At 38.0% G+C, this 12,495-nt stretch overlaps 2 protein-coding genes across 2 annotated transcripts; both read right to left on the reverse strand.

The window, feature by feature from the left end:
• Positions 1 to 297: 297 nt before the first annotated feature.
• LOC147515117 (uncharacterized) lies at positions 298 to 723 on the reverse strand. The gene has a single exon (XM_086592797.1). The coding sequence runs from the start codon at positions 721 to 723 to the stop codon at positions 298 to 300; it is 426 nt and encodes a 141-aa protein (XP_086448923.1).
• A 437-nt stretch (positions 724 to 1,160) lies between these two features.
• On the reverse strand, positions 1,161 to 1,808 carry LOC147515118 (uncharacterized). Its single transcript, XM_086592798.1, has one exon. The coding sequence runs from the start codon at positions 1,806 to 1,808 to the stop codon at positions 1,161 to 1,163; it is 648 nt and encodes a 215-aa protein (XP_086448924.1).
• Between the last annotated feature and the right edge of the window lie 10,687 nt (positions 1,809 to 12,495).

Below are 12,495 nucleotides of genomic sequence, written 5' to 3' on the forward strand. Positions count from 1 at the left end.
TAGGATATTATTAGTCAGTTTGGACCAGTTGCCTTTGCAAGGCGGGGACTTGAGAGGGAGTGATGTTGTTGGTGTCATGGGACGGAGTGCTGTTGTTGGTGTCTTGCTAGGTGTTTCGCTTCCGAGTTTGGTGCAGTAGGTCTGGACCAATGGAGGGAAGTAAGGATTGAAAGGAAAAACTTTTGGCCAGCAATCGTTATAAATGACAGTGATAGCTCTGCGACATGCTGGACTGAGTAGGCAAACTTGGAAGCTGAAGAAAGAGGTAATGACCTCATTCATGCACCCTTCGGTCTTCTAGAGTGACGTTATACATGTTTCAACATCTGGGATTAACCTAAATGTATTCAGAGATGCATCTTCAAGTTTGGAATCAGTTTGAGCAGATGAAGCTGTTAAGGCCGCCTTGGTGCCCGACTGAACATTAGCACAATATTGCATGAGCAAAGGACGAAACAAAGGGTTGAAGGGGAACATTGCTGCAGGCCAACAACTCGTACTAATTTCTTTGATGGCATTACAACAAGCAGGACCAAGTAAGCCTACTCGACCACTGAGAAAAGAGGTGAAAATTTCTGACACGCATCCATCAACATTTAGCAAAGACGACCAGCATTTTGTGATATCATGAATTGGATTTGGGGGTACAACTAACTGGGCTATTGTAGGAGAGATCACTGATATTGCTACACATGCTACGATCAATGAATCCTTCAAAGACATTTTCTTAAATCCTAATTGTGTTTGCTCCCCCAGCAGCTACTACTTCTTGTATTTGAGCGAGACAGGGGGGGGGAGAGAGGGGAGGGTATAGGGTATTAGGTAGAACCAAAGGTTAGTAACATACATACTTCTTGTTCTACTGTAACCTTTATTCAATATATGCTAGTACTTAAAACTAGAGGAGACAAAAGAAAAAAACTGAAGGTAGCATTACGCTCATGTATATTACCAAAAGAAGGTCTGCATCTAAGTCTCTCGCAATCTTGTGTGTTCATGAAATTAATAGAGATAAAAACCTTAGAATCCTTGAGCAACTGAGCATAATAAATAAGCATGTCCTAGAATTCTAATAACAAAAAGAGCACGATATGTAACGATATAATTAGTAATGGATCAGTCTAGGATAGGATATTATTAGTCAGTTTGGACCAGTTGCCTTAGCATGGCGGGGACTTGAGAGGGAGTGATGTTGTTGGTGTCATGGGAGGGAGTGCTGTTGTTGGTGTCTTGGTAGGTGTTTCGCTTCTGAGTTTGGTGCAGTAGGTCTTGACCAATGGAGGGAAGTAAGGATTGAAAGGAAATACTTTTGGCCAGCAATCGTTATCAATGGCATTGATAGCTCTGCAACATGCTGGACCGAGTAGGCGAACTTGGAAGCTGATGGAAGAGGTAATGACCTCATTCATGCACCCTTCGGTCTTCTGGAGCGACGCTATACATGTTCCGACGTCTGGGATTAACCCAAATGTATTCAGAGATGCATTTTCAAGTTCGGAACCAATTTGAGCAGATGAAGCTGTTAAGGCCGCCTTGGCTCCCGACTGAACATTAGCACAATATTCCCTGAGCAAAGGAGGAAACAAAGGGTTGAAGGGGAACATTGCTGGCCAACAACTCGTACTAATTTCTTTGATAGCATTACAACAAGCAGGACCAAGTAAGCCTACTCGACCACTGAGAAAAGAGGTGAAAATTTCTGACACGCATCCATCAACATTTAGGAAAGATGACCAGCATTTTGTGACTTCATGAATTGGATTTGGGGGTACAACTAACTGGGCTATAGTAGGAGAGATCACGGACATTGCTACACATGCTACGATCAATGAAACCTTCGAAGACATTTTCTTCTATCCTGATTGTGGTTTATTTGCTCCCCCAACTGCTACTATTTTCTGTATTTGATTGAGCGAGACAGGGGGTATTAAGTAGTATTTAACATACACACTTCTTGCAACGTTTGCTTTTATACTCTTTCCGTTAAGTGTATTCTACGGTAACCTTTATTCAATAAGTTAGTACATAAACTGGAGGAGATAAATAAAAAAAACTGAAGGTAGCATTACGCTCATGTATATTACCAAAAGCAGGTCTGCATCTAATATAATTAAAAATTGATTTAATACCATTTATTATACAGTAACCTAACATTAACAATCCATTGGTCATCCCAAAAACTCTCACATTCAAAAAATATTGCCGCTCTCGTACCAAACAGCAATCATGGCAGCATTTCAGAAGATAGCCAGCTAACATGGAGAAGTTTGCCTTCCGAAGTATATACTGTTAGTTCCTTCAGCGTATGCTTTGACATTGTGCGACATTGGAAGAGAGTATCAGAATTTAAAAACAGTGAATACTGATGATGACCAGGAAATCAAGGGCCAAGAGCTATCTCCAGCAGCGGAAAAACAAGGCAAAGTTTACTCCTGCCTCTTGTATGAAACAGGTATCCTGCATCTCCGGAGGTACCGGCGATAAAGCGCCAAAAGCGGGTCGTGTTCTCCAATGTGCACCCTGAAAAAGCATATACAGAAGGTCTTGTACGACGGCAGTCATCTCTTCCAGAACAACAAACCACTTTGTTGATGCGTGGGATTCGACTTCCTGGACAAGTTTTCTGAATCTAAAGAGTAAGAACTATTAGGTATAATACTGGTATCCGAAAAATATTTCCTCATCCCAGGAGTGCTACACATTCATAACCTTCTTCGTGTCATACGTCTTCAGAATCAGCAAGCCAACTTAAAATGTGTGAGATGAGAACCTCGTCTAATCCGCTTTTGGTAGAAGTGTGTTTAATAACAATTCACATCAAAGTCGCTTGAATCCAGATTAAAAGCTTACGGAAACTACTCGCCTCGTCTCTTTCTTTCTCTGCAACTTAACAACTCCACTTGAACACAAAAATTAGCTAAGCATCTTCTTCTCTCTCTCGTATTTCCGACTACCAAAGATACGAGCTTTTGTTTGGTGTGTAGAAATTGGGTCTTATAGTAGCAGAAATATTTGGCTGTGATTCTTGTTGGTTCGATTAATCCACAAAACAGGTGTATGAACTTCTATTACTTTGGGATCAGATTCTGGCGCTTAAAACAGATAGTTCGTAGTATTCTTGTTGTTAGATATTTGGTGGTGCAATTTGGGTGGAATTGGAGTTAAGAATTAATCTTTGCCAAATCAATTCAAGTTAGTTCTTCAGTGTCTACGCAGGTACAGTTCGGCATGTTTTGATGCTGGTATGATCTCGGTGATGTGGAAAGTTATATGATTTTTGGTATTGAATCATCGAAGTACACGGTTGAATTTTTCCGCTTCACATATTTGATGATAATCTCTACACCACCAATTCCAGATTGCCAGTCGTATTTTTTGGTGGGAGTTGCTCGGATATATATTGGTTTGCATAGTTCAAGTTTGTTATTTTGTGCCAAGTTTTCATTTTGGTGAGGTGGGATTATGCACTGTTCAGAGATGAGTTGTATAAGTTTGAATTGTCGAGGAATTGGCCGACCTTTGATGATTAATGTTTTGAAAGATTACCTCAGGAAGCAAAGACCAAAGCTTGTCTTTTTGTCTGAAACCATGTCTTCTTTAAGCAAATCCGTTAACATCCACTATTAGTAATCTGGGAGGTTTTTATCATTATTTTGTGGTGCCTTCTGTTGGTAAGTCAGGTGGTCTGTGGTTGATATGGGATCCATCTATCCAAGTAGATATTTTGTATTCAGATAGTTGGATCATTCATGCTCGCATACAAGAAATGAATGATAATTCATGGTATTTTTCTGGTATCTATGCAAACACTAAACATCGAATTCGCCGAATGCAATGGTCGATTCTTCCCAGTCTGAAACCAGATGTAAATAGCTCGTGGCTTTGTATGGGTTACTTCAATTCAGTAGTTTCTCAAGAAGAACGATGGGGTGGGAGACCGGCTAAATTATCACATATGCAGACTTTCAAGGATATGATTTATGATTGTGGGCTTCTTGATGCTGGTTTTGTTGGAAATATGTTTACCTGGTGTAATGGACAAGAGGGCATGTCAAGAATGTTCCAGAGGCTTGACCGAGCTTTATGTAACCCTGAATGGAGACTTTAATTCCCTGAAGCAAAAGTATACCATGTTCCTACACTGTACTCACATCACAAATTACTACTTCTTTGTCTACAACCGATAACCACCAAACTGAAAAGGCCTTTCAGATTTGAATCAATGTGGACCACCGACCCTTCTTGCAAAAGTGTTATCAAAGAAGCAATGCTCCAACAAGTTGATGGCTCCGTTTCATATGATTTTTGTAGGAAACTAGCTTTTTGTAGAAAAAAACTTATCTCTTGGAATCATCAACATTTTGGGCATCTACAATCACTTATGAAAGGGGTAGACCAACAACTCAGTGCTTTACAAGATCAAATAAATCTGAAGACTTGTGCTACTGAAGCAGACCTTAAGCTTGAAAAAGAACTCCTAATCCAGTATGACCATCTTCTTCAGCTTCAAGAGATGCATTGGCACTACCAAAAATCTAGACAAGACTATTGGAGGCTTGGTGAGATTAGTACAAGGTATTTCCATACCTTGGTGGTAAAGAGAAGACATCGTGCTCAGATCACTCGCATTAAAAACTCAAATGGTACTACTCTTTCTCAGCGAGAGGACATTGGGTATTGCTTTGTAAACTACTTTTCTGAACTCTACACTTCTTCACAGTCTGTTATTCTGGATGATTATCTCACTGTTGTTCCTAAATTGGTCAATGTGGAAGATAATGAGAGCCTATTGAGGCCAGTTAGTGATGAGGAGATTTTCCAGGCTTTAAACCATATTGGCTCTCTTAAAGCGCTTGGACCCGATGGTTTTCAAGCCTTGTTTTACAAGAATTATTGGAGTGAAGTTGGTGACACAGTGAGAGACCTTATAAAGAATTTCTTCTGCAATGGCACTTTTGTTAGAGAGCTTAACCATACGCATATTGTCCTTATACCCAAAACAGATAATCCAATCTCACCTGACCATTTTCGACCCATTAGCTTGACTAATGTTGTTTATAAGCTAATCTCGAAAACTATTGTGAATCAACTGAGACCTATCTTAATCAAGATCATTAGCCCACATCAATCTGCTTTCCTCCCTAACCGATCTCTCCACGATAACCTTCTTCTAGCCCATGAAGCCTTTCATGTTATTCGACAAGCAAAATATAAAACACAAAAATTTTGCACTTAAGCTCGACTTGCAAAAAGCGTATGATAAACTGGAGTGGAATTTCATTCAGAATGTCCTGCTCACTTTTGGGTTCACTCAAATATTGGTGGATAGAATCATGTTCTGCATCCGGTCTACATATTATTCCATCCTTCTCAATGGTACACCATTTGGTTTTTTTCGACCGAGTAAAGGAATTCGGCAGGGTGATCCACTTTCAACGTACTTATTTATTTTATGTGCTGAAGTACTTTCTTTGCAAATGCAAAGGCTTCAATTGAACTCTCTTTTTGCGGGTATAAAACTTGGTAAGAATTGTGCTCCTCTCACACACTTAATGTATGCTGATGATATCCTTATATTTGGGTAGGCTGACATTGGACAGGCGGTGGAAATTAATAAAGCCTTGATTGACTATTGTTCTGTTGCTGGTCAAACCATTAATAGGATGAAATATTAGTTCATTCACCACAAGAAGTTGCCGTCGAGATTTGCAAAATTGATGTTCAGAATTGTCAAAGTTCCTACAACCCATAAGTTTCCCAATTACCTCGGTGTGCCTTCAATTCTTGGTCGTGCCAACCAGGATAAGTTTCAACCGCTGGTGCAGAGATTTAGGAGCAGATTGGCTAGCTGGAAATCTACTTTGTTGTCTAAAGGAGGGAAACTAACTCTTATCAATTCAGTATTCTCTGCTCTTCCATCGCACATTATGTCTTGTATTAAACTGCCTGTGTATCTTATAGATTTGTTGGATCAATATAGAAGGTCTTTTCTTTGGGGTCATGAAGTAGGAGAAAGAAAGCTTCACTACTTCTCTTGGGATCTTGCTTGTACTCCTACGAGAGCCGGTGGACTGGGCATTAAAGATTTGAACATTCAAAATCTGGCTCTGTTGGGTAAGAAGGCATGGTCACTACTGCAGCCCGAGTCCTTGTGGGCTACATTTATGAAAAGCAAGTACTTCCCTTCAAATGATTTTATGAGAGCTAGATGTTCCAGAAGTGCTTCTCCAGTATGGAAGGTGATGCACAATCTCAGGAACCTTCTAATATTTGGATTGGCGTGGAGAATCGGCGATGGTCTTTCTGTTTGTGCTTGGATGGATTCTTGGGTTCCTGGAACTCCGGTTAAACTCCCATTATTAGCACAACCAAATAATTTTGTTCTCGACAGAGTGGCTGATTTCATTGACCTGGAAAGTAGGCAGTGGAATTCTTAGCTAGTTCGCCAATTCTGGCCGAACGAATATGCTGATCGTATCCTAGCCTTGCCACTTAGTATCTGTGCCAATCGAGATATTCGATTCTGGTCACCAAATAAAGGAAGTAGATATACAGTGAAATCAACATATAACACTGTACTGACATGGATTGACCCTCCCAAGATGGAAACCAAAAGTATCTTCAGGTGTATATGGAGATGTAATGTTGCATATAAAATCAAGTTCTTCGTATGGCAAGGTTTGCAGGAGGTGATTCCTATTGCAGATTTTCTTCTAAGTCACCATTTTGTGGTAGACCAACTGTGTTATGTGTGTGGTGAGGCACAGGAATCGTTGTTGCACATCTTTGTCGATTGTCCTTTTGCAAGGACCCTTTGGTTTGGTATGGACCTCCATTCTATTGTTTATAGTGTATCATCCTTATCCTTCAAGGAGTGGCTAGAAAATGTCCTTCGCAGATGTAGCAGACATCAAGAAGGACAAGAACTTCTACAAAAATTGGCGATATCACTTTGGTGTATTTGGTTGGGTCGTAACACTGCCAGGTTTGAATCTGCTTCTATCAATCATGTCAGTTTTCTCTTTAAAGCTAAGAATCTCTTTACCTTATCTTTGAATGCAAACGAGAATAATATAAACAACAGTGCACAAGATAAGGTACCTATCTGGGTTGGTTGGTCTCTGCCACCAGTCGGTTGGTATAAGTTGAATACAGATGGCGCTGCTTTAGGATGTCCTGGACCAAGTGGTGCTGGTGTTATTGTTAGAAATGATTATGGTGGTTTTGCATGTGGTTTATCTGTTCCTTTTAAGCGCGCAAGTGCCATGTTTATGGAGTTTTACGCATTGAGATTGGGTCTCAGGGCGGCCAAGAGTCTGAAATTTGAATGTTTAATTGTGGAAGTAAACTCCTATCTTTGTCCTGCCGTATTGAATGAGCTGGAAGACATACCAATGGAGGTTGTGGTGTTACTAGATGATATTAAACATTTAATGAATGCAATTCCTGAAGTTAAGATGACGTGGAATTACAGAGGAGGGAATCGGGCAGCTGATTCATTTGCTAGATATGCCTCCAACCAAGCTACTGATGAAGTATGGATGGGTGACCCATTACCTCACCAACCTCTTGAACCTGTGGAAATTCAACATTTACTAACTGCTTATACCTCGTGTTGGTGGAAGCAATGTCCACACTTTGTATCTAACATCTTATTATCTGATGTACAAGGCTTGTGTACTTAACGTTTAGTCCGTCAGTAAATATAATAAAGACTATCTTTACCAAAAATAAAAAATATATATTAAAAGCTTATGATACCAAGTAATAACTCAGGCCTCAGGATACTAAGAAAGTACAAAGTTATTAACTCTAAATAAATATCCTTCAGGCCTACTTATACGTTGTTTGTATACTAGGTATCACCCGTGCCTACGACACGGTTTGTTATGAGCTACTTATTATTATGTTATTTGTGGTATTAATCTTTGTACACCTAAAATATTTTTAAATATGTGGTCTATTTGGGAATTTGTAGATATTTTATTTTGAAGTGGTTGTTTATTTTGTGGATGCAAACATGTGGTAGTGTCTTAGACCAAAACATTGTGCCCTTTGATAGTTGGAACCTTCTGATAGGTATGAATTTCACTTTTTCTAAATGCATCTACTCCTTATTCACTTCTGGTTACAAAGCTAAAATCTAATGATTTGAACATTTGAATATTGATATATGCAAAATAATTTGATTCGTCAGACATGAGTGATAGTTGGGTATGTAAATTTTACCTAATCAATATTATATACTATACATAAATTATTAGAAAAAAAAAATGAACAAAAGCAACTTAACATCTATTTAGGAAAAAATTGACATGGATCGTTATGGCGGGGCGCTTATTAAGTTGTATGCGAATTATACATCTAAGTATTTTAAAATATGTTGTGCGTATGTGGGAATTTGTACACAAATTAATTTTTTAGTGCTGGTTCACTCTGGTTAACGCACTTCCTTGCGGTTGTTTTTTCAAAAGAATCCGTAGCTGAAGTCTGAAGTAACATTTTGAGTAATGTAAATCAGTTGATAAATAATGACTAATGAATCATGTAAATCATTACTGTTTGACACGAAGTGATAAATAATCGTCAATTATTTATTAATCTGATGTTACTAATCTTTTAAAATTGTAGGAGCAATTAATCGATGCTCTCCATACACACCGACATTCTGATTTTGTTGAGACATTTATATTTCTTCATTGTTTTTCCCAATCTTGACAGTCACTTTTTGGCGTGCTTTGTAATTGTAGTCATACACGGTTAAGACTGCTTGAAGACCTGATGATCCCTTGCCGACGTTTGGTATGAGCTTATAATCTTGAGATTTGGCTTCACTGGAAGTAAGTATTTTTTGTTTGATTCACAACCAGAGTACTTTGAAAAGATTATCCATTCTGCAAAAAAAATAAAAAAAATACAAAAAAACACTATATGCTAATTAGATGAAAGAATGCATTATTTAACTAAGGATATTTGGTGTAAAGAATTGGCAAACCTTTTAGTGGAAGGAGTTGGTTGTGTTTAAATTTTTTATAGATGTTTAGTTAGTCTTTATAGGGGAGGAGAAATGTAAGTGCAACGGATGGTTTCCATTAACATTCCCTCTTTCAAATAAATATAAGTATATATAGTAATAGAAGATATTGTTGGTACATCTAACTTTGGAAGGTAAATACCGTCTTCGCTCAATGCCAAATTTTTTTCTAGCCCCTTTTTAGTACATAAAATATTATATATATAATGTATATTCCAAGATTCGAGGTTTATGTATGGAGTGATGCTACACGGACCTACTTTTTAGACTTACTATTGTCGACTCACTATTTGGATAATGCTGGTTTGCATTGAAATACACACAGACGCGTGTCTCGATGTAAATCAAAGATTATAATTAGTAGGTTGGGTAAGTATGTCAAATTAGTAGGTTTGTGTATCATTACTTACTATTATATATGTTATTAGTTCTTATATATCTCTTAAAAATGGCATTGCTCATTCCAATCAAAGCGGATTGAATGGTGTATGACCCTAATTGGCGGATTGAATGGTGTATGACCCTAATTGTGGGTAGTAAATGAATTATCTACTCCAGTCACTATTAAACATGTATGTGAAGAAATGAAATGTATATGGTAAATTGCATTTAAGTATGTAAACATAATAGTTTGAAATGAAACATAGACAATGCCAATTCAATAGATTACCATGTATCTTACTATAGAAACTGGAATAAGGTTACTTTTGACGGTGCCTTTGATATACTGACAAGTAGATGAATTGTAGTAGCCGTTTGTAGAGACTCGGAAGGGAAACTTTTAGGTACTGTGTACAGAAGATCCAGGGTGCGAACTCCTTTTGAAGTCAAATGTCATGGAGCAGAGTTAGCAGCCATTTTTATGAACAAATTGAATCTGCGAGATACTGTTATCCTTGGCGACTGTAGGGAGTTGATGCTAAACCTCCGAGGCACTGGAGTGGAAGAGAGCTGGGAGCATAAAGACTTTCTTGATAGGATTTCTGGTTTGTTCATTAATTATTCATTAAGTTATGATTGTAATATCTTGTTTTTCTAGTTTAAAAGAGTTCATAACAGGGAGGCTCACGAACTTGGTAAGTGGCACTAAAATATGCAGCTATTAGTCCACCTCCCTGTTGGACATTAGATAATGGACGTGTACTCACTTTTTCATGTTAATGGTAATAGATGGGTAATTATCGGAAGAAAAAACATAGGCAATTTTTTTTCGTAATGAGGGAATTGTTTTTGGTGATATAGCAATTTTTCGTCCACTGTGCCTTCCATATATTGTATATAACTTAATAAGATTAGAATCCCAAACAAAGGGTGGAGCTTCCACACCAGAAAATTGAGAGGTTGGTTGGGATATAGAGTTAGCCTCTGCATCTTGTGATGTGCTAATCAAATTACAAATGATACCAAAAAGAAAAATAAACATTGCTACATTATTTCTGTCATTTTGCTTCTCAACTGAAACTATGATACTTACGCTGAAAGTTTAGCTTCAAAATGAAAAAAAAAAAATGTACGAAGCACATTCACCAATTCAGTTTTCAAAATTAATTAAATTACTGAGGCCATTCACCAATATATATGGTGAAAACCCCATTTATGCTTGCAGAGCTGGCGAGCAGGTATTGAATGGTACACCCCCTGCTGCAAAACTGTAGGGAAAAAAATCAAACCTTTAAGAGAAGCAGTAAACCAACTAAATCCCTGAGAATAAATCAGGATCAAATAATGGGTTAATACAGAGATGGAACACTGTTAAATACTAACTCTCTTAAATAACACATCAATTTAAACTTTTACTGGAATTCTCATTAGTAAATCACGCGTTTCATATCAGTGGAGAAGCATTGGTATGAAGCACCCAACACTGTAAATCAAATTTTCAAATGTTTCAACCCAACCTACAAAGTATTTCCTCACATTATAATGTTAAACATCTAGTGTTACGTATTGTTCCCTTACACACCTATTTGAACTAAAAGCTGCCAGTATAGTGTTAGCAGAACACGCCACATCACTGCAAAATTGAAGGAGAACCTGCAGAGGAAACCATATATTAATAATTACATACTACACAACATAAATGGAATATGGATGAAATTAAGAGATATAAAAACGCAAAACGACAGAAGTGTATGTGCTCAAGAATAATAGCTTTTTAATGTTATGAATAATAACTTTGTTTACCTTTTAAGATGCTAGAGTAGCACTTCTAGATATACAATGTTGGTGGTGCAATTAGATGAGTCTGGTGGTAGTAGGACAATAATTCTTTTTGATGATGTGCATCTCGACAGTGCGACATACAGCTGGCCATGATTAAAGGCAGGGATCTGTAAGTTGATCCTGACGTACTTGAGTGACTGTCCTTGAGACTTGTTTATTGTCATTGCGAGTGCAGGTCTCACAGGAAATTGTCGTCTTGACGGCGATAGAGATATCATTGGAATAAACACAGTATTTCAAGCCTTGGCTCCGGTTATAATCGTTGCTTCTATTACTCTACTTTCGCAGCGCAGTACAGTCAACCATTTTCCATTGCATAATCCATCTCTTGGCACAATATTCCTAAGCAACATTATAGGGCAACCTTCTTTCAACTGGAGATTAAACAGTGTCAAGTTTGAAGGATCGAGGGAATTTAATAAGTCGCTTGGGTATCTAAATCCATTGTTTTCAGAGTTTGTAACATCATCGACAACTCTATCTGCTACTAAGTAAGATTTTTTTTCCCAGGGAACAAATTTATGGCAGCTTCGGTGACGACACTTACATCATCTCGTGCAGCTAGAATGGTTCTTTTAGTTAAATAATCTGGGGTTGCTGCCTCCTTCAAATCCAAATTTGGATAAACTAATGAAATAAGACCTATGTTTGTGCAGTTTCGTATCCCTGGTGCCAACTCCACGATATCTTCAGAACTCGTTCCAATCTAGAAGTTTTTATGAGAAGTGTCAGTTACTATGCACAATTTTCAATGATTAAATTTTCTTATGATCTTACACTATTAATATAAGAAAGTAGTGATGATTTTAATTAACAAATTACCTTGACCAAATATCTGCAAAGTTGGCATTATCGGGGCTCGACAACTCTAACCTCATGTTTTCAACCAAGTGTAGGACTTGCACATGTCTCCAAAGTTGGGATCTCCTCAATGAAGCTGCGACAAATTGTTCTCGACACCTTTTGGTATAATAGGCGTGTTTTGTCGGAAATCTCCACCTAGGACAACAATGATTCCTCCGAAAGGCTTTGTATTGTTCGGGATATCGCGAAGCGTTCTTTCGGCTAGCCGACACAATATCTCTGGCGTATCCGATGCCTTGGAAATATGAACCAATTCTTTCACACGCGTTTGAATCAAGTATTCGCAATTTTATCAAAAGCTACAAATGGGGTGCTATGAAGGAATTATTAATACCATTCGATGCATATACCCGCATCATAATGTTTTGGTTTCC

The sequence above is a fragment of the Coptis chinensis genome, chromosome 2, assembly GCF_015680905.1.
Source record: "Coptis chinensis isolate HL-2020 chromosome 2, ASM1568090v1, whole genome shotgun sequence".
NCBI lineage: Eukaryota > Viridiplantae > Streptophyta > Magnoliopsida > Ranunculales > Ranunculaceae > Coptis > Coptis chinensis.

Bases quoted from the DNA above. Each gene is read 5' to 3' on its own strand.
- LOC147515117 (XM_086592797.1), bottom strand. From the start codon at position 723: ATGTCTTTGAAGGATTCATTGATCGTAGCATGTGTAGCAATATCAGTG.
- LOC147515118 (XM_086592798.1), bottom strand. From the start codon at position 1,808: ATGTCCGTGATCTCTCCTACTATAGCCCAGTTAGTTGTACCCCCAAAT.